We start from the raw sequence: 23,117 nt of genomic DNA, 5'->3' as shown, positions 1-23,117 counted from the left end.
ATATAACCTTCACAAGTATAACTTGGAACTGTATGTTTGTCACTTAATGATTTGATGCTATATAGATATATGTATCCCCTAGTTTGACCAGTCTTTGTTTATTTGAATTCCTTTTTCTTTTCTAAAGGCAAAACTGTCCATTGGGCACCATGGAGAGAGGTCTTTGGAGAGTTTCTGTCACTGGCAAAATGAAGAGTATGGTGGAGCAAAGTATCTTGGCAATAATCAGGTTCCTGGTGCAAGAGATGATACCCCTCCTGTGGATGCTGCTGTCTTTGTTACCAGGTACAGTGGATGTGGTTTGCTCGTCCTGTTTATATGGGCCATTTGGTCAGCAAGTAATTCCAGCAGCCATTTCCCACTGTTGCTGATGTTTGTCCCTCATTCATGCTAATTTGGGTTGTATGGATAATACGGAACAGAATGGAATGATTTGTCTTGATTTTTAAAAAAATGTAATTCTTTCAGTGGCAGTGAAAGGTCTTTCCTTTTTCGAATGCTACTGGACGACCTGTTAGTCCGTGCTTTCTCTACACAACTCAACAACAATAAAAGTGGCAGTTTGTGGGTATTCCATTTAGAACCAGCACTTATCTACTTGATCCACCATGGCACTAAACCACCGTTAGAACTTGCTCTCTCCATTGGCGCATAGCACAGATTGTCCAGGGTCACCCTTTTGTGGCTCTATATAGTGATCAAATACACCATGCCAGTGTAAGGTTCAAGTCCAAGGGAAGTTACCCATATTGACCTATAGGACAGAATACTGCTATACCCGGCATTATTATCCATCCTTCTACTTTCTTTCTGTCTATAATGTGAATAGAAAAAATTCCGCATCTTCTATTTTTTAAGAAGACTGCAGTTGTGATTTTAAATTAAAGTATCGGTAGGGAAGAAGGATTTTGAATGTCAATAGAAAGCAAAGATTTAAGACAAAAAAAATTGAGGCTCTTCCTGTTCTGCATAGGTACAATAGTATCGATACTCTTTGGAAATGATTTCCCTATTTCCCAACACCTTGCTTCAATGCCCCATAACGCATTTGCTTGGAGAAAGTCTTTCTGTATCTTTGTACATCATGGATCCAGATATATGCAGAGATACTTCACCAAGGTCCATATATTACGGGTGGCCACTTAATAGCAATAGCTCTCATGGAACTGATTTAGCCTAATGACCGTGAAAGGCAATGACAGCTAATAAATCAAGTTAGTAAATTCTCATAAAAGGGATGCACTTGGTGCGTGCCAAGAGATTAAGTAGTCTGTAGTTCTAAGTTCTAGTTGTTTGATGCAGAGTAGCAAAGTAAGGGTTAAAAGCAGAACTGCTCAAGATTAAACTCAGGGAGCATCGTTGTTGTTGTCTTATTCAGCACAGAATTTTATTTCACGTGTTTCCCAGACATTTATATAAATGGTTTCTCCTCCTCTTCTCTGTCTGCGCTTCCAGGAATTTATTAACAAGGGCCATTTAAAAACCATTTTCCTCCCCCTTAAATTTGCTTACACAGTTTGAACACAGTTGAGAATGAGTATTTTGAACTAGACTGCACAGCATTCATTGCATAGGGCTGCTGTCAGTGTGAGAGAATAGCCACCCCGGGTGTCTAAATGAACAGGATTCTATAGTATAAAAAACACGAATTGCTGACAGGGTGAAAACTTAGTCCCTCCCTAAAGCATTTTCTCTTGTTTCTATAGACATGTTGATGATGGTGATCATGGGATGCTAATGACTGTTAAATAAAAGTGGGCTACAGAATATCCAGTCAATGATTTCTGTGCCAGTGCACTGGGCTAGTAAATTTCCCCAAAATGCACCTTTGTGTATGATTGTGCAGTTTCCTCTGGAGTTGGTGCAGGATCCCCCATCTGCTCTGTATTCAGTGCAGTCACTCAGGCCTTGATCCAGTAAAGCACCTAAGTATATGCTTAACTTTCTAAGCAGGGTGAGTCGTCTCTTTGAAGTCAATGGGAGTAATACACATCCTGCTTATAGTTAAACATGTGCTTGATTGGATCAGGGCCTAAATAAATACATACGATATTTTTTTAACTCTCATCTGTGCATCCAGTTGTGCTAATTTCCAGCACGAATCTTTTGATCCTGTGTGACACGGTGAGGCATGCAAATCACTCTGATGGGGTTTTAGGCACTGGCGGGGAGAAGCGGAGCATTTCATCTATGCCCTCTGCAGCTTATGAAATTAAATGCTTGGTGTCATGCTAAACGAGTTGGAGTCAGTCACTTGAAGAAAACTGTAGGGATCCTCTCTGGGCTAAATGGATTTGGAAGGTTTTGTAATAATAGCCGGAAAGCTACAACTGCCACTAGTTTGGATAATAAACTTGAAGAGCAGCTGATTTTGTGAGGAGGAAAATTGGGCACAGGAGCACTGGTTTTCTTCAAAAGAACCACATCTATCCAGCACAGTAGGCCAGCAGCATGTGATTGCAGTGTTTTCCCATTCCCGCAGTTCTAACCCATTCCTGTTCGTGCAACATAAAGGATGCTGTGTTGTTTGGAAGGCCTCTGGTCCAGCAGTTCTTATTTGTATAGCAAGGAAACGAGGTGTTCTTCTCTTGGCTTTAGAAGCATGTGTGTGTGTCCCTGGATCCTCACCAGACTGTACAGATGGACCAGCCATGGAGGATATGGAAGCAACAGCATGTCCAGCAGAAATACCTGAGCCAGAAAAAGCAGAAGTTGGATTTTCAGCAGCTGCAGTTGCTTGAGAACTCAGAATCTTTAGGGTCAGCCTCCAAAGAGAACTCTGGTTCCAGCTTGCTGTCCGTGTTCACGAAAAGGAGCCATGACCATTTTGGTTCTGGGAATTTACCTTTGCCTGATGAAGCAGAAAATAAGTGTTTTCCCCATTTGTACTTCCTAGGAAGTGCTCCCGTAGAGAGGAAAATCCCTCCGATGGAATGGTGGGTGGCCACTTACAAACAAAGGCGGCCTTACACAAGAACCAGGGGTCACCCGATGAAATGAATAGGCAGCAGGTTTAAAACAAATAAAAGGAAGTACTGTCAACCTGTGGAACTCGTTGCCGGGGATGCTGTGAAGGCCCAAAGTATAACCGAGTTCCAAAAAGAATTAGATACGTTCCTGGAGGATAGGGCCATAAATAGCGATTAGTAAGGCTAAGATTATGTCACGGAGGTTGCGGAAGTCATGGAATTCGTGCTACCTCCGTGACATTGGGGGCCCCGCAGCAGCCCAGCCTCCATGGGGATAGCTGTGAGTGGCGGGAGCCCCACAACTAACTGGCTGCCGGTGCCACCGGCGACTCCTGAGCTGCCGCTACTGGCAGGGGTCCCCCTGCAGCAGCTCAGCCGCCACAAGCAGTCGGGGGGCCCCCCCGCAGCTCCCAGCCAGCGGCAATGGTAGAGGGACCCGAGAGCTGCTCAGCGGCTGCGGGTGGGGGGCCCTCACAGCTTCCAGCCGCTGGCGGCAGCAGAGGGACCCCGGAACTGCTCAGCGGCCAGGGGCAAGCGGGCGATGGAGGACTCCTCTGTCACTACAAGCCCTGCAGGGTGGCGGGGGACCCCTTCCAGCCACGGGGAAATGGGGTCCCTGCAGCTACCAGCCGCTGCAGAGCGGGTGGGGGGAGAGCCAGGACCCTCCTTCCTCCCCAGTATGTCAGGGATGTTTTTAGTAAAAGTCAGGGGCAGGTCCTGGCTTCCGTGACTTTCTGTTTCTTGCCTGCGACCTGTCCCTGAGTTGTACTAAAACTATCCATGATAAAATCGTAGCCTTGGCTATTAGCAAAGATGGTCAGGGAAGCAACCCCATGCGCTGGATGTCCCTAAGCTTCTGACTGCCTTGTGCTGGGACAGGTCGACGGGATGGATCGCTCAAAATTGCCCTGTTCTTTTCATTCCCTCTGTCTTATCTGGCACTGGCCACGGTCGGAAGACAGGATACTGGGTAGATGGACCATTGGTCTGACCCAATATGGCCGTTCTTATGTTCTTGTATTCTTATACAAGTGGTCAGTATGCAGAACGGTTGGATGCAAGGTCTCAGAGCAGAAGGATGGGTTTCTTGGCTTTGTGTTTTGGGGGCCATTGAAGGTATTTTACTCACAGACCCAGCTGCAGAGTACTGCGGGGCAGATGAAATGTTAGGTTTCCTTTTATTGCTTCACTTAAGAGCACCACTATGACCAAAAGAGACCAGCCCCCTTAGAAGTGAGGGATTATAGAGATTGGTCATAGTCTGCAAATTGTGGTGAATTATTTACAAGACCATTAGTTTTATGGCCTGGTGGTAATTTCTCCTACTTGACTGAAACCACCAGACACCTTTCCCGGTAGAACCACAAAGCGCAAGTGGCAAGACTTGTGATGCATTATTTGCTAAGATAGCCAGTCTGGAGAGATTCATTTCTAGTGATGGCCCTCTGCCATCTACTAGTAGTTCAGCTATTTGTTGTGACAATAAAAGCATCTGTTTGATTTACCAGTTTATAGAACATAATAAGTCCTTAAATAAACCTCTGTCGAGCTGGCTCTGGGAACTCAGGAACTGTTCTTATGCCAGCTCCGTGAAGAGCAAATGTCAAGGTGTCGGACGCAGCGGTGCTGCTCTGAAAAATGAAAGCCCTGGCCAGGGCATGGTGGGGGCGGCTGCTGCTTCTTTTGGTTCTGCCTGGTTTTTAACCCATTGATGGCTGTAATCATGGCTCTTTTGCCATGAACTGTAAGCTTGGAAATATTCAGGGTAGGTTTTTTAATATGAAGGTTGACAGTTAATATTGATTATTTTCAATTGCTTTTTAATTTTTTTTTTAAACTAACTTGAGCTGGGATTTGTTTTCTTTAACAACTTGATCGAAGGAGAGTGAAGGGCCCAAGTCTCATTGAAATGGGTGTTCGGGATCTCACTCCATTATTTTCTTCTGAAAAATCCCATTCTTACATTTTTATTCCAGCAGGACATTCTCTTTACCCTTCCTCCTCCCCCCAACACAAAATCCCACCTGTGGGCTGGGCACTTATAATCACACACTCACAATGTATGTGCATAACTTTTGCGCCCCCTCACCCTGGATTGAAAAGGCAGTTGGAGTAATGACAAGGCTGTTGCTTCGCTCAAATTGAACCCTTTGGTGTCTCTTAGCAGCTTTAATAGATTTCCCTGGCTCCTCATCTGTAAAGCAGAGCTGCTGGGAGAAGCTAGTACTCTTTGCCAAAGCGGGTTCCCAAGGGTGAGGCAAGGACAGTGGAGATGCTCTGATCCTTATTTGAATGTATGCAAACCTTATTTTAATTTTTTAAAAAATATTTGTGTTGTAACTTGGAGCATTCCACTTGGAGCATTCGCGATGGAGCATTCTTGTGATATTTTGATATTATTTAGATTAAAAGCTCCTGGGGGCGCAGTGGCCATCTCTTTGTTCTGTGTTTGTACAGCATCTAGGACAGTCAGGTCTTAGTCTGACTTGGGCTTCTGGGTCTTACTGTGTCACAGACAGTCATGATGATGATCTGCTTCCTGTCCTGGTCAAACCCAGGAAGTACAGTGGGATGTGAAAAAGGTGGGAAAACCGGTTGATCGAACTCTTTTGAACCTGGTTAAAGGCTGTTGGTTGCTTCAAGTCTTGGATGAAAATTCAGGCTGGCTCGTATTTTATTTGAGTAGGTTTGTCTACCGCTAACCTGAATATTTTGTTTACTTTTCCCCCTTCTGCTTCCTCCTTTTGTTTTATTTCTGGCTCTTTCCCTTTTCTTCTTTTCTGTGTCTGTGGAGCAAAAAAAAATATGTGTATATATGTGTGTGTATATATATATGTGTGTGTATATATAATATAATGTGTGTGTGTGTGTGTGTGTGTGTGTGTGTATATATATATATATATATATAAATAAATAAATAAAATTATATATATATATATATATATACACACATACACACAGAATGAAATAGATTAAAAGGGGGAGAATTTGAAAGAGAGCAGTTTTTACTGTGATTTCCACCAGGGATCTGGGACCCCCTGGGATGGGGGGGATGTGAGCAGTTTTTAGGGGGTCCCTCAAGCTGGGCCAGTGTTAGACTCGCTGGGGCCCAGGGCAGAAAGCAAAAGCCCCAGGCAGTTGCCCTGCTTGCTACCCACTAACGCTGGCCCTGGCTTTTATATGCGGAAACCAGTTGTTGTGGCACAGGTGGGCTCTGGAGTTTCTATAGCATGTTGGGGAGGTCTCAGTAAGAAAAAGATTGAGAACCCCTGATTCCGACACAACTTTGTTTTTCTAGGGCTCAGTCCTATATAACCATGTACAACGTCTGCTGATTTCTCCTCGCTTAGATTTAGATTATGCTGCAGGATTGCATGACGACGACTTCTTTTGAGCAGTACTGTGTGAACGTGAGTGGCCCAATTTTAGTCTAGGCTATTGACAAACTTTGTCATAGAAACATGTGGTTTCCTACTTCCTAATGTGGCAGTTCTCTCTTGCATGTTCGATCTTAAGAAGCCTAGGTTTGGCTTTGGATGTAGTGAGTACTGTAGTGGAACTATCAAAATAACTCTTGTCATCTTGAAAATAAGTCAGTGCTGTCATCATGTATAATACACAGCAGTTAAAGGACCTTGACTTTCCTGATAGCTGGGAATGTTTCAGAACTTTGGCTCATGGACCTCTGGTTTTCTCTAATCTGTTCTTGAGGCACAGCATACATCTGATTTGTGTTTTTATTTTCTTTTTAGGACAGATTTCTGCGTACACAAAGACGAACCCTGTGACACAGTGGGTAAGTCAGTGCAATTAGGAGGAGTATGTTTTAAATGCCAGCTACGTATTGAGATGATCAGCTCTCTGGACGATGCCTTTGACGCTTGGGTTTGTTCTCATGCTTCTGTTATTGTTATGAATGTGGCCATCATACAAACATGGATCATGCCTGGACTTAACAGCTGACAGATAATGCATACCAAGTGTCCTATATCTGCCCTTAATTGCCTACATAACATTCAGATCTAAATGGCAGTTACATTCCTGATGCCAGGCTTTGGCAAAGTGGGTATTTTTTCTGCCTTTTTTCTCTGTCTAATCTCAATCTATATATGGGACCCCTGCCATCACTGGAGTATTCTATTGCCTCCCAAGTATCAAAAAACAGAAACATCCGTAACGATGTGTGTCTTCCTCCTTTCCTGGCCTGTAGGGGAAGGGTATGACAGAGAGAGAGAGAAAAGAAGGACCTTACTGAAGCAAAGCCAAATTAGAGATTGTCTTTCCCACCTCTAACTTCCAACTACATTTAATTGTGTCCCAGCCCTGGTTTTCCAATGGCAGGTGCCACTACACCCCACACCTTACATATTCCATAAGGCATCTCCGGCCCTCCAGTTTTTCTTTTATCGCCGCACTACCTGCTTTTGGAGGCCTAACTCAATATACTATCCATGATTATCATAGGTTTCAGAGTAACAGCCGTGTTAGTCTGTATTCGCAAAAAGAAAAGGAGGACTTGTGGCATCTTAGAGACTAACCAATTTATTTGAGCATGAGCTTTCGTGAGCTACAGCTCACTTCATCGGATGCATACTGTGGAAACTGCAGCAGACTTTATATACACACAGAGAATATGAAACAATACCTCCTCCCACCCCACTGTCCTGCTGGTAATAGCTTATCTAAAGTGATCATCATGCTGGTAATAGCTTATCTAAAGTGATCATCAGCTGGTAATAGTGTAAAGAGTTGTCACTTTGGATGGGCTATCACCAGCAGGAGAGTGAATTTGTGTGGGGGGGTGGAGGGTGAGGAAACCTGGATTTGTGCTGGAAATGGCCCAACCTGATGATCACTTTAGATAAGCTATTACCAGCAGGACAGTGGGGTGGGAGGAGGTATTGTTTCATATTCTCTGTGTGTATATAAAGTCTGCTGCAGTTTCCACAGTATGCATCCGATGAAGTGAGCTGTAGCTCACAAAAGCTCATGCTCAAATAAATTGGTTAGTCTCTAAGGTGCCACAAGTACTCCTTTTCTTTTCATGATTATCATGTGATTTGTTTACAGATTTGCTTCAAAGTCCAGCTGCCTTTGCCCCAGTTTCTTTATTCCAAGTGAATTCTGGTTTTGTCATCTGTTCCAGCAGGTCTCAGACTGAGCTCAGTCTCTGGAAGTTGGGGACAACACCGTAGTTCGTGCTAACAGAGAGAAATAGCTGGGGAGGGTTGGCTTGGGGGAAGATAACTTTAAACATTCTTCAGTAGGAGGTCTGAGACTGTTGTGAAACTCACGTCTCAGAACACAGATTCTTCCGTATGTGTGGTGTGGAGAATAATCATAGGGGATAAAGGAAGTAAACATAATTGAAAAATATATACATTCTTTGTTCAAATATTAACAAGATCTGTGCCATGTCTCCAGACTTTCCAGTGGGAATTCTTTACAATGTGCTTATTCTCTCCAAGCCCAGTGGAAAACATCCTTCCGCTAAGGAAGTATTTAAGCTGAGTACCTGAGTCCGGATGTGGCTCCGGCACAGTACATGGTGATCTCTGCGCAAAAATAAAGCTGATGGAAGACACATGCTACTGCTTAACAAATGCTTACTGTGTTCAAATCTCTTTCCTTGTTTAAAGACTGCATTAATGAGGATCCATGTTCAGGAATTCTCTTTCCACATACAGTCTGGCTGAGGAAATATGATGATGTCTTTTCTGTTCTTGCAATAGCTGCGTAGTTTCTCTCTCTCTCTGGCCCAATGGGATTCTTGTAGAGGTAGTGGAAGATAGGGTGGTAAATACCACATTTGTTTCCTATTCTTTCCAGTGCAGCATTTCCCAACCTGGTAGAAGTTGAGCACATATTCAAGAAAATAAAACCAGTCCTGCCCCCTCCGCATAATCATCTTAATCTATTTATCTTCCATGCCCCACTGGCTAGCTCTTCCTTCCTCGCCCTGCAGCGTATCCCAGACTTTGGGAAATGGTTGTGCAGATCTTTGTAATATGATGCATCTTCTCCTCTGTTACGTGCCATGGTGAACACTGAAATCATTAACAATGTTGACATTTAAAATGCCATCACTGGCATCCAAGTGAATGCCTAGTGAAATGAATGAGACAGTTTGGATCTCTGGGAGCTGCAGTTTCAGGCTCTCTGCAAACTCAGGTGGATACCTCAGCATTGAATTTTGTAGGTTTTCTTTGAAATGAGATCTAATGAAAGCTAAGATGTTAGAGAACAACTGAGGTATCTGTCTTCCCATCAGCCTGGCGTCCATTTATGCTCCCTACTTTGGGAAATGCCGCTCAAGTGGTAGGATGTGGAGCTGAAAGGGTGTGAGTCACTTCTCTGCCCATCTGTTCATCATCTGCCTTGATTAGGATTATCTGATTGAGTTATAACACAGTGGTGCAGTATGCATTTTGAGACTGCCATGGTTTGAGGAAGTATCATTTCTAAGGCAGAACAGATTTGATCGGTCTGAGTAAATTTTTCATCCTTGTACTGAAAGGGGTACATCCTAAACAATATGATGAAGTTTCTTGGTGGCTTGGCTGCCCCAAAGATTTTTGTTTATCTAGAGATCGCGATCTACCTTTTCTATAGATAAACTTGATCAATTAGTGATTTTTCCCCCCTTGGCAGTTTATATAAGCTCCCTATCCCTCTCTTCACAAAAGGTGTGGTGGTTTAACCCTAAGATTTGTCTTTATTTGCAAAATTCACCCCAATGTAACCCGTGCATATCAGGGAAGTTACACGAGTAATTAAGTTGTCCTTGTGTTGTTTGTGTGTGGTGGATCAGGAGTCATTGCAGAGGAAGAATAAACTACGGTAATGTTCTTCTACTTCAATACAAGGCTCACCATTTCAAATAGCAGCATCTGTGTTCAATTCCTACGCAGTGATAGTGGCGATTCCACAGTTTCCCCTGCTGTTCAGAGTAGGAAGTAGTTGCTATGTCTCAGGCACCAGTGTGCAAGAATTGTTGACTTTTTCAGTGGCCACCGTTATGTGCATTGAAAGTATATTAAATGAAGTTATTACATTTAGCTGATCTTGATATGGATATATTTGGATCTGTCTACATTGCATCTGGTTTTGTTTTCTAATTCTTATGTGATCAATCACAGTTATGTTTAAATGATGGTGTTCATGGCCGTTCCTGAAACAGGAGTCGCTGTGTGATGTTCCCTGGCCTGTGTTATGCTGCTGATGAGTCCAGGTGATCATCATGGTGCCGTTAGGCCTTAAGTTCTGTGAATCTATGAAAGCAGCTCAGTCACTGAGCAGACATCCCCTGCACCTGGCAACCCTGAGCCCGAGCAGATCCCTTCACCATGCTTTTAGTGCTACGTTCTCATTCTCTTAGGGCTTGTCTACATGGTGGGGTAACCTGCTCCATAGGGGTGTGATTTCTAAAGCGCACTCATGCATTGTACCTTAATTGGTCCGTGTACACCTGGCTGGTGTGCTCTAAAGGTTCCTAGTGCACTTTAACATAGTATGGTTTCAAACAGGAAGCTGCCACGGTCTGGGTGGCCTACCGAGTAGGTAGAGCAGGCCCTTGCCTGGCAGTCGTGGCTGCAGTTCAGCTCGATGGCAAGCGTAGATCCGGGAGTCCAGTACCGATCTGAGAGTGAAACGAGTCAGGGTTGAGGAGCCAAGCCAAAGGTCAGAGTCTGAGTCAGAATCAGGGCAGGGAGGCAAGGACTCAACTGAAGCAGGTCACGAAGCACAACCATTTGGAGAAGGGTTGTTGGGCCCAGCTGAGCTTGCTGGGTTGCCTAGTGATGAGGCTGGCAGCCGGTTGTGCTCCTGACAAGCACTACGTTGAAGCGCACTAGGCAAGCTTTAGTGCACACCAGCAGCATATACCCAGACCAATTAACATGCAACCTGTTGGTGTGCTTCAGAAATCCCCCACTCCCGCCCCCATAGGGCACGTTATCCCACCGTGTACCACCACTCACTTTTCTAATTTGGCTTTAAATTTAAAGAACAAGGTCTCAGCAGAAGCATGCATCATTTTTGCTGCTTCTCTCACCCCCCCCCCCCAGTAATTTCAAAAGATTTGATTTGGTTGTTAAATTGCAGAATTAAGAAAAAAAATTGTAATTAGCTTTTCAGAGGCCATTTGCTCTTCTGCAGGGCTGGATTAACCCATCACTGGGCCCTAGGCAAACATACATTTCTGGGCCCCTAGCTTCTAATTTGAATAATAATACATTTCAGGGATGTTCCCTCCATTACATGCCACTGCAGTTAATGCCCATCCCAGCCAGTTCACATCCTTGGAGAAGGAAGTGGTTTCTTTATCCAGTGTTCTCCTTAGCTCTACTGGGAATGGCTACATGAGTCTCAGTTCTGTGAGGACTATCTCTGCCCGCTCTTCCACTGGGGCGGATTTGTGTGCCAACTGAAAGAACTTCACTTGCTTCAGTGAGTGGCATGGCAGCCTGGCACAATGCCACTTAAATTTGGCTCGGCTGCCCAAATTTGAGTGGCGTTGTGACCCCGTGCACCAGGTCGCAACGCCACTCACTCATTTGAGTGAAGTTCTTTCAGTTGGCATCAGTAAAAACAACCCCCCAAAAATGAAAAAAGCACACCACCAGTGCACAATTTTCAGCCTCCCTCATGAATTTGGACTCAAGGCACCTGCCTAGTTTGCTTATGCGTTAATCCGGCCCTGCCCTTCTGTCATTAAAAGACGTTTTTACATAAGTACACAGTAGTGATCGTCTTGGAATAGATCATTGGTCCATCTAGCCTAATGTACATCATACTATCTTGTGTATGATATTGGCCAGTATTTCATAATGCACTACCATGTTATGTATAAGGGAAGAGGCTTCTTTCTGCTGTCAAGTGGCAATCAGTTAATGCCCTGAAGCATGGGGATTGATACTACTGATGCAGAGAGAGTAGGGAGTTCAGAGTCTGGACACCTGATTTCTCTTCCCAGCTCTGACCCTGACTCACTGTGTGACCTTTGGCAAGGTCACTTAACCACTGAATGCCTCAGTTTATCTCTGTTAAATGAGGATTTTAATCCACACCCCACAGGAGATCATGTGGCTTAATCAATTAACATATAAAATGCTATAATATCCCTGGCTATAAGGGACAGTACAAGCCCAAAGTCTAATGTTGCCCAGGTATGTTTAAGGGCCTATGTAAAGAGTGCATACTGTTACATAAAGTACTACGTTTGCTACAATAAGTAGGCACAGCAGTAAGAAGAAAAGGAGGACTTGTGGCACCATAGAGACTAACAAATTTATTTGAGCATAAGCTTTCGTGAGCTACAGCTCACTGCATCGGATGCAGTGTTGATAACAATGGGTTATGAGTAGTAACTCCTTAATTTCTGTACTTTTGTGGCTGCCGTGGAAGTAGAATTGCTGATTGTGGGAGGATTGGGGCCCATACAGTTGTTTGACAGTAGGTCTATGCAATTTAAATAAGTTACTAGAGGGCCCCATTTGAGCTTGAGGAGATCCAAATATTATCCCTAATGAAAAAACTTCCTGGAACTTCTGCCTGCCATGCAGATGCAGAGAAAAAGAAAGCAGCAGCAGGAAGTTTGTATTTATATTCTGGCAGAGGCTTGTCGCTCACGCCAAGTGCTCGGGGGACCGAGTTCAAGTTTTCTTGGCCCAGCTGCCATGGTAGTGTTGAAGGTTACATAATGGCTGAAATGAGCTCAAAAGTGGTGAAAATGTGGAGGTATTATGGCTTTGTGGGATAATACCCTGAGGCTGAATCCCTTTTATTTTGGAAGTAGCCTGTCGCAGCTCACTACCCATAGCTGGCCTAAGAACAGATGGCTTTTAAAAGGAGGAGGGAAAAAATAATAAACCCACATGCAAGACAATTCCATTAATAATGTTTCAACAGCGTGGCCGGTAGGACTTCCAGCACCCTCTGGGATTGAAGCAGAGGAGGTTTGCGTTATACAACACAGCCTTCCCTGTTGACACAAACCACTTCAGCAGTTTGCAGGCTGCTGCATCTCTTGTGATGTGACTTTAAGCAGGTCTACTGTTTCCTGCAAAAAAAAAAATCTCCGTTCCAGCTGAGCCGCCTTCAAGCCAGCCAAACTGAGAGTTCAACGTCTAGCTATTAATATCAGACTGACGCTTGGAGCCCTGCGCGTTGTCAGAATCCAACCTCTCTGTGACATAAGCAGATTGAGAATGCCCCTTTCGTTGGATATTTCCATCGCTCAGTGCCAAATAAGCCGCTTTATGGTTAGTTCGGAATGAGCCTGACTATTTCAGACTTAAAGCTTTGCCTTGACTCCGCACTGTGCGCGTCACCCCGGATCCAAGCCGAAGCTTCCATTGACTCAGTTAATAATAAAAAGTGAGGGCAAAGGAGAAGCATGAAATGGAAAATAAGAGTCTTGCTTAAATCTCCTTAATTATCCTGATTGAAAATGTCTTTACCTCCAGCTCGGTCACGTGTCTCCCCCTGCCCCTCTGTGGCTTGGTTCTGGAGAGGGGAGCGCTGTATGTGCTCTCTCCTAACACCCATCTTTCTCCAGCTCTTGTTGACAGTGAGGCAGTGTGGCCTGATGGATCAGGCACTGGAGTGGGACTCTGGAGACTGGGGTTTCATTCCTGGCTCCAGTACTGGCCTGCCAAGAGACCACTTCCCCTGTTTGTGCCTCGGTTTCCCTCTCTGTACAATGGAGATAATAATCCTCAGCTCCTTTGTAAAGTGCTTAAGGAACAGTATGAAAAATGCTATATATGTGCTAGATGGTATTGTTCTGTGGAGGCTTCGTGTTCCCTCTCCTGGTAGCGCCACTCCTTAGGAGAAGTTTTCTGTTCCCACACCCGTCTGCTTGCTTGTGTGTGTGTATATATATATATATATATAATATATATGTGTGTGTGTGGTCGGTCTCCTTGGGGTCCCCACTAGCACATAGTTCAGGACTATGCCTGGATGATGCAAAGACGATGCTGATGCATGTCTTTGATTAAGCAGAGTCCTTGCATTAAACCTCAGATAGTTGGTACTTGCATTTCTTGCATCATCCTTGACCGTTTGCTGGTTCAATTAGGTTCTGCATCTTCTCTCTTACCCACAGCAAATGACAGTTCTGAGCTTGCTGCTACCTCTTTTGCATTTTGTGTTTCTGGAGCTTCCTTTTTACTTGGTACTGATTCTAACCCCCTAACTCTCCCGTCGGAATCTCTCATCAGGTATGATTAATCCCCTAGGAGTGGGAAAGACCTATTTGGTATGGCATGAGTGGAAAAGAAAAGGCATCCTCACATTAAAAGATCTTTTCGATAATTGTTCAAGTTGAGAATTTCTGCAAATTCCGGGCAGGGTGGTGGTAATTTGATGGCAGAATAAACAGAAATACCTGCACCTTAAAACAACCCACTAGAGAAGTGATGCCTGTCTTTAGATGTTGTCTTGTTGCCATTTAAATCAAACACACTATATAGTAAGCCCAAAATAAAGGGTCTCCTGAAAGGGACTGTGTCAGGTTGATTAAGGCTTGTAAAAAACATGGGGCTTCATTCTCCTCTGCCATCTCTCTTTTTTTAGTTGGTTGTGACTGTGTAAAGCACTTTGTCAGTGAAAATCCCAGGATTCAGGGCAATGAGGAATCACGCTGGTTTTACTGAACTGACATGAGCAGCTGTGCAATTCAGTTCAAACTTTTCCTTTTGATTTAAATATTCCCTCTGCAATGTTTGCAACCTAAACAATACAGAATGGTGCTCGTGTTCAATATTCTCCCACTACCATCTCCGCCACCATTGGGTTTTTTTGTTTGTTTGCATGCCACATCTTATGTGGGAAGACCTTTCACTCCTGCTCATCAGGCATCAATCTCTCCCCTTCCAAATCCCTCCTGAAATCTTACTACTTTCATGCCAAGTGAGTTTAATACAAGATTACAGACATTTTAACGAAAACATAGAGATGTGCACAGACCCCGACCAAGTACCATTTGATCCTCCTGCTGTGACCTTTGTCCTTTCTCACCTTGTTCTCTTGCTCACTCCACTTCATGTTACACTTATTTGTAGCTTCATGTTTATGATTTCAGTGGGGCTTCTTACATGTTGTAAAGCTAAACCACGTGTGCACCTGTTTACAGGATCATGTCTTAAGTCACTAGCTATTTGGGCCAGGGACTTTGGGTGAAATCCTCGCTTCCTTGAAGTCCGGGTGTGTTGCCATTGACTTCATTTGGGTCAGGATTTTAGCTCTTCTATTTTTGTTTGTTCTGTGATGCACCCAGCATGCTTTTGGCTGCTGTAAAATTAAGTGGCCAAGGTTTTGATAAAGTGACTAGATGCCTCTATTTTTGGGTGTCTGAGATACCTTCAAAGGGCCTGATTTCCAGAGGATGCTCAGTACTTTCTGAAGCTCAGTCAGTCCCCTTCAAGGTATCGCAATTTGGGCACCCAAAACCATTGATTTGCTTTTGAAAATCTTGTTCAGTAATGGTACTTAAAGGCCGGAAAGTGAAACTAACTAGAAAAAAAAGTGAAACTGACTAGTCTGTTTTCACTAAGACAAGAGAAATGCAAAAATTAAACAAAAATAACCTAGCTGCTGGTATACTGGTATAGCTCTCTTTCCAGACTGTAAAAATAGAAAAGAAGTCAGGTATGCCAGATGAAACAAACTGCATATTTACTGTCAAATACCTCAGCCCTTTTCACTGATTTATGTGCAAATGTAACTTGTTGAGTAGAGGGCTGACTTTATTTTGCAGGGACCTTGTTTTCTCTTTACTGCTGTGGAAATTGGAGTGTTTGGATTTTATTTATTTTTTTAAATTTGTCTTGCAGCTCAGTAGTCTTGTTTAGTTTTGTCTTCAATGGTGTATGTGTCTGTATCACACCTTCTACCTTCATTTTTCTCTCTGGCCCTTTGGGATGTATGCCGTGGATTCATTTGGATCAGCGCTCGAGTCCTTAATAAAGAAGTGCTGGAATGCAGTTCCAATGCTTCCAGAGGGCCAGAACAGCATTCCTGCTCCCAAAAAAGTGCTGGAACGGTGTTCCAAAGCATTCCAGCGTGACTCAAGCCCTGATTTGGATAAAGAGACACTTGCTGCTACCGCACGTACCAGCGCGCGGCCGCTCTTGCTTGAGAGTGTCGTTCAGCAGCACTGCGGTCGATTTCTGTGTAAACCCAGTCAGGCAAGCAGTTGGATGTGTAAGGTGAAGTATATATGCTCGTCTCCCAGGGTTCTTTTTCTTTCCTGGAACAGGCAGTTTGTGTACTTTGGATTCACCTGCCGGACAGTTAGAATTTGTGAATTTTAGTTTTGGCTCCAGGTTAGTTCCCTGAATGGATTAATATTTTGATTAGAGCTGACTTCTAGAACATTGCCTGAGCACCATGACTTCACTGACGGCTGCATTCCATTTCATCACAATATATAGAAACCTGCTGTTTATCTCTGAAAGCCGTCAGTTGCATATGCAGTCAGACAAGCTGAAGGCAGGGCCTAATTGATGTCCAGCTAGCACATCATGCCAAACAAATGTCAGGAAGAGCTCTGGAATCACTCCCAGCTACTGTATGTGTGAAGCTGAGAAGTCTTTGAGGCAGATGTGAGTAGAATAACTTCAGTACATTAGGCCTGAAGGCAGAGCATTCCAGGGAATGGATTATAACTACAGACTTTTATCTATGTTTTGGTGTTTTGTATCATTTTATGCCATTTGTCTCCAAAGTCAATTTCCATGTTCACGGAGATTGGTCATTGGTCACGGAGACTGTGTTTTTTAAATGCTGCCTGCTATGGATGGAATTCACCAACCCCTTGTGGCTCTACCCTCATTAATTTCCTTCCTTAAGGTTTGCTCCCTTCTGGGATGCTCATAAGAAGTAAATTAATAACATTTAAAAACTAAAAGGCTGTGCCTTCCTCTGGATTTCCTAGTGTGTCCTGTCTGCACTGTTCCTCTTTTGTGGTGTTAGCCTTTGAAAACAGGGATGTGTTCATTTTATACAGTTCCACGCACTCTGTTAGTGCTTCATAAATAATCCAACATTTGCCAGCAGTATAAAAGACCATAGAGGCCCCAAATGAGATCCTGGCCCCTTTCTGCTATGCGCTGTACAGACAGAGTAAAAGAGAGTTCCCTGCCTTGAAGAGCTTACAATTGAAATAGACAAAGGGTAGAAGAGAAAAACGAGGCATGTAGAGGTGAAGTGATTTGCCCAAGGGGATGCTGCAGGTCAGTGACAGAGCTGGGAGTAGAACTCTGATATCCTGACTTCCATGAGAGACCCTGCCCTCCCAATAGAAATCACACCTGTTTTTAAAAAAAAATCTAAATCGTAATGTCCTCTCAGTCCCTGCATAATGCAGCACAGATCTCACAAAACAGGTTCTTCAGTTCAACACGTTAATGATTCAATTCCCCGGCAGGTCAAAGTCTTACGTCTGTCCCTTCCCACCCCTCGTCTTTATGTACATCTTTATTTTCATGGTTCACCCTGTCAATCAGCCATAAGCTGAAGGCATCATTTGCTGTTTAAGAAGAACGATGCATTTATATTTGAAAATCATCTGAGTTTTTTTCCTCTCATGTCAGACATACATGGTTCTTATCCAGCTGACTGCTTTTTGATGTCTTTATCCTTTGCTGGCTTGAAAACATTTCAGGTATCTTCTGTTGTTTTATATGCCCTGTAGCTTTAAAAAAAACAAAACCCAAGCTGTGTAAAAACATGTGTATGTAGCAGTGTAATAAGATATGGACATTTCTATGGTTCTGTGATTGCATTCATCTTAACACTTGCTCCACTGGATAATCAAATAGAAGCATTTCAAGTTGCACACATGATATGTAATAGTAACAGAAGGAAATGAAGTACAATTGCAAATTGTACTTGTACATTTGTTTTGTCTTATAGCTGCCAAGATAAATACGTTTTTGAGATTAAGGTTAAAGTAAAGGAGAGATGAGACTTCATCAGTGATATACCAGGAAAAATAGGTTAGCATGATAAGAAAAAGAAAAAAGGATTATTATACACCTGATATAGGTTGGTGGGGAAAACTGCCCAGGAAAATGAGCCGAGAACTGGAGTAAACTGATCTTTATTTTTTAACCTTTGGTGTAATACATATGATATGATCACATTTCAAAGGCTTATATCTTAGTGTGGGAGGGAGAATTTCAAAGGCGCCCCATTGACTTGCAATGGGAGTTGGGTGCCTAACTGTATTCTGTCTTTGAAAATCTCTCCCTTGTTTGTCAACCTATTGAACTTGCTTTTAATATGAAGGGTACTACAGTCCATGGCTTTGTCACCATTACAAGTTAAGAAACTAAACCGCTTCCAAACGCCATGATTCCGAGTATAATGTGATCACCAGATAGGATCAGGAAGAAGTAAGTTGAGTGGTATAGTATTGCATCATTCAGTATATTTTGATTTTTTCCTCACCTTCCCCATAGCACTGTGCATAAGCCATGGTCAGAGAGTGATGGTTTCCCATCAGCTTTTAAGCAAAACTCATCCATTTCATTTGTAAATTTGGCTTCTTGCAGAGGTGATTCAGCTATGAGCACGTATGGCATATTCTATTCCAGCTCTTTCAATAGAATTGTAAGGACAAACTTTTCAAAAAATGGTTGCTTCACAGCAGGTATCAATCATAGAATCATAGAATATCAGGGTTGGGAGGGACCCCAGAAGGTCATCTAGTCCAACCCCCTGCTCGAAGCAGGACCAATTCCCAGTTAAATCATCCCAACCATCCCATTTGTCAAGCCTGACCTTAAAAACCTCTAAGGAAGGAGATTCTACCACCTCCCTAGGTAACGCATTCCAGTGTTTCACCACCCTCTTAGTGAGAGAGTTTTTCCTAATATCCAATCTAAACCTCCCCCACTGCAACTTGAGGTATAATTCGGTGTTTGCTGGAGTTCATGAGTGGGATAACACCTTAGGTTGGAGGGCTAAGGCTATGAACAATTTTGTCTTTTTTTACGTTTATTTTTGATTTTGTGATCTGGACCAACATTGATATCTGTGAATGCAGCTTATATACATATAATAGAGAGAGCTAAGATATCTAAGAAATTCCAGGAAATTAGATTCACCACCTATTAGATTCACCACTTTGAATTAGACTTCCAAGATCTGTCAATGTGGGTGCAGGAGTCTTTCTCCACTTGTCTTATTTCAGGTTCACAGCCTTATGAGGTATGGCTCTTGGTCTGAAGCAGGTTAGCTAGTCTTTTAACTTTACAATAGGATAATTGATGTGTGTTGATTTTTAAAGAAAGCAAGCCCCCCTCAACCCATCAGCTGTCTTTCTCCTTACTTTTTCTTTCAGTGCGGTTTCAGAAATACTAAAGACCTTTGTGTTTTGCTTAGCTTGGAATTAGCCTTGTGTTTGTACTTTAGTTTGTGGTCATGAGCAGCCAGCAGGTTCAAAACACTTGTTGGCTTTGTGCGGTTGCCCCGTTGGTGTCATATAGTTTTGTTCAGCCACTTTGACTGATCTGTTTGCACTAAGTCTCCCTGTGCCCATAATTAGACTGCTGTGTACATGTTAACATTCTGCTGAGCAACTGTTTTAGTAACGTAATCCACCGAGCCCTTGTGCATACAGTAAAATTAGCACGGTAGTAAACAGGTATTATGTTGCAGCTACTTAAAATAATGGCTTTTTCTTTTGGTCCCAGTCCGTGTGGGAAAACCATACAGACCCATATATTCACTTTTAGGTTAAAGATCTGCTGTAAAAACTACAATCAACCTTTGTTTTTCTGATGTGACAGGAAAGCTAAGAGATGGAAGTTAGATTTTCTTTAGCATTTACATTTAAACAGGATGCTAATCCATTATATGTTCCTCATATCTGATATCATTCTTTCACTATTGCTGATCTCTGAGAACTTTTTGAGAGGCAGTAATTGCATGGTTTTGTGTGCTTCTTAATATCCGGCATGGGTCTGTTCTCATGAACATGTTTTGTGTGAAAAATCTTCAAACTATTGGTTTCAGAGTAGCAGCCGTGTTAGTCTATATCCGCAAAAAGAAAAGGAGGACTTGTGGCACCTTAGAGACTAACCAATTTATTTGAGCATAAGCTTTCGTGAGCTACAGCTCACTTCATCGGATGCTTACAAAGCACTTTACATCCTCAAGGAACTTGAGAAACTTTAATCCCTACATCCCACCTGTGAAATAGCATTTTAGAGTTCTTTTGGCCAGATATACATGGCATTCAGCTAAGCAATTGGTGCTGCAGGTAATGCTTTTATGTGCCATGAATGTTTTGCAGTCAAGTCCAAAGCTGTTCTTGTATTTTCACTAGAATCCACAAAGAAGTTGAAAGTCACAAGTCTGTGAGGTCTAAGGCCCTGGTTCAGCAGAGCACATGAGCACACATTTAAGTCCAGCCGTATTCAGTACGGTGCTTAAGTGTTGTCCTTAATAGAAATGCTTTCCTGAATATGGGTTTAAGGACCCATAAACGAGACAGGTTGTCTAGGACTATTTGAAGTCAGTCAGTATGTTGGAACTGTGAGCACTGGAATAAGCCTGCCTGTTGTGAACATTTGCTCTGGGCTGCTGGTTTTGTGAAGTTGCAATCTTTCTTCTTTAGAAGAATAGAGCTGCGTGCAGCGTTCTGTTTATGTTTGGGGCCAAGTCAGTGTTGTTTGGGTAAGCATCTCACTCAACATCAAATGAAGAATGCAGTCAAGAAATAGCCAGCTGAGTTGTTTGAAGTGTGTAATGAGTGTAATTCTGTTCTTTCTTACCGTGGTTTAACAGTGGTGCCAATCCATTGTCTTCATGATTCACACAGATGCAAGTCAGCTCAGAATCAGTGTCCATATAATATGTATCCTTGATCAGATGTAGTCTGCTGTTTTCAACTAGTCCATGTACAGTATTCAAGGCTGGGAGCTTACAGGAGAGGGACAGCTGTGTCTTTTCCTTTCAAAGAGGATAAGTTGCCTTCCCACCCCCTAAGTCCAATAACTAATAACATTTCAGCCTCTCCTCTCTGCTCTGGTGCTGTTTTCCTTTTTCTCTGGAATTCTTCATTCTGCCCCATCTAGTCTCTGCACATGGTTTGCTCTCTCACTTAGCACCTCCCCATTTCCCTCTCAAGAGCAGAACGCAGAAATGCAGCACTCAGCACAATCCTCTTGCACGTTTGCACTTTCTCAGCAACTCTGGTAATACCTGTTTGAAACGGATGAATGGGAGCTAATCCTTTGAGGGGACTATCTCAGAGCTCTCTGTATCTTGCAGAACTGGGTCCTAAATTTGTGTGTCTAGTTAGTTTCAAACGGCTGCAGTTGGTACCATCAGGGAAGCACTGTGATGCAGGGGCACACCTATAATTGCACTTATGGTTAATTCTATGGGATTTTCTTGTCTGGGTGACTGACTTTAAAACAAACCAACCAACCATGAGGCCTTGGAAGAGGGGGACATTTCCACAATCCTGTGCTCAGTTTAAACCCCTGTGAGAGAGAACCATGTGCTCATAGCAGGTGTCGAAACTGTATCTATTCCTGATTGCTTTGCTGTCTTTTTCTTCGCACAGTGGACAGATTTCCTATGTTGAGTCCTTGGGTAGGTGGTGCCAGGGGAGTAAGTAGTATTTGGAGGATCAGACGGTGATCATTTTTATCATTTATTTTGCCTCATGTGGGCTGTAATAATTTTGATTTATGTCAGTGGAGCTCAGTTCATCAGTTGCCACAGGATCCCAAGTGGTGGTCTTGAGTTCTGCAAAGGTAGCTTTGGGCCATCAATGCTTGAGAAGTTGTGTGGGTTCATGCTTCCTGGGAGATATCTGGTATTCTTATAAGGCCTGAATTGTGCAGGATTGTTGGAAGTGCTGAATGCTTCTTTGGGCTAGTTAAGTTCAGAAACATAAAAACTCTTTTAAATAATACTATGAATGTCCTTAAACATCCATCAGTGTAATAGCATCATTCATATTCGTATTCTGGTCGTGACTAGAGTCACCAGATGAGATGAGAGCCCCATCATGATAGGAGCTGTTCAAACACATAGTAAGAGATGGTTCCTGCCGTGAAGAGCTTTCAGTCTAAATAGACAAGACTGCCAAAGAAGACACCCCAAAGACTAATAGACAAGACGGCCCAAAGAGAGGAAGGAGAGGTATAGAGAGGGGAGGTGATTTGCCCAAGATCACACATCAGGTCAGTGACAGATTCAGACGCTCCTGAGTCGGAGTCCTGTTCCCTATCTGCTGTGCCGTTGTGTAAAGGGAGGGAAACACAATATCTGATCCAAATAGCACTAAACTTTGGGATATATGACTGTAATGAACTACCACTCAGGGTTGTTAACAGGAATGGATCTCAGGACTTTCACCGTCAAAAGCACGTTTCTCCATGATTTGCGGTAGCTGTAATAGGTCTTATCCTTGATGTGGACCATCCATTAGAGTAAGACCCACAACACTCAACTAGTGTGTTATACAAAATCCGCATTGGAGTTTTGCTAAGGATCCTCTATGGCCTATCATGTCATTATCAGCAGACCCATCAGGAATAATGGGTACAGGAGTTGGTGTGTGTGCAATTCAATACAATTCATTTCAATGGTGGTGTCTTTCAGCTGGTTCTGAAATATTCATTCAGAATCTCTTCTCATCGTCGCTCTGGTTTGATAGATGGGAGTAAGAAACAAGGGCCAATGTTTTCATATTTGGATACCTAAATCTGTATTTCTATATCTGGGAAAGTGGCCAGCTTTCAGAGATGATGAGAACCCACAACTCTGGATGGCCGCATTTTGGTCTAAAATCTGAATGAGAAGAGCCCTGGCAAATTCCAGCCTTGTGGAGACAGGATCTAGATAAAAGAAGTAATGAAAGATCATGAGGCAATGGACAGTTAATGGGCATTTTCCAAAGCCCACTGAAGTCAGTGGAAAGACATCCATTGATTTCCATGGGATTTGGATCAGGACTGTAGCGAGTATGGTGACTGGCACAATCAGATCGGGTGTAATACGCATTCAGCATATTTTTTTGTGTATGCCGAGAAGCTGTTTATGTTGCCATTAATCCGGTGGATTTGTTGGGGAAATGCTAGGCATTTCATCACATAGGATCCAACATAGGCCACTGCA

The 23,117-nt window shown here is 43.2% G+C and overlaps 1 protein-coding gene across 2 annotated transcripts in view; it reads left to right on the top strand.

Annotated features, from left to right (window-relative positions):
• The window catches only part of ADAMTS17 (ADAM metallopeptidase with thrombospondin type 1 motif 17), a 254,629-nt gene that overhangs the window by 48,323 nt on the left and 183,189 nt on the right, over positions 1 to 23,117 (top strand). For both annotated transcript variants that reach the window (XM_084641878.1, XM_084641877.1), the window contains exons 6-7: positions 128 to 285; positions 6,722 to 6,765. In XM_084641878.1, coding sequence (XP_084498004.1) covers positions 128 to 285; positions 6,722 to 6,765 — 202 coding nt within the window. The remainder of the gene's footprint in view (positions 1 to 127; positions 286 to 6,721; positions 6,766 to 23,117) is intronic.

This window comes from Lepidochelys olivacea (assembly GCF_965140295.1).
Source record: "Lepidochelys olivacea isolate rLepOli2 genome assembly, chromosome: 10".
In the NCBI taxonomy this organism is placed as follows: domain Eukaryota; kingdom Metazoa; phylum Chordata; order Testudines; family Cheloniidae; genus Lepidochelys; species Lepidochelys olivacea.
Note: the sequence above shows the minus strand (reverse complement) of the source record. Positions and strands in the feature narration are given on the sequence as shown.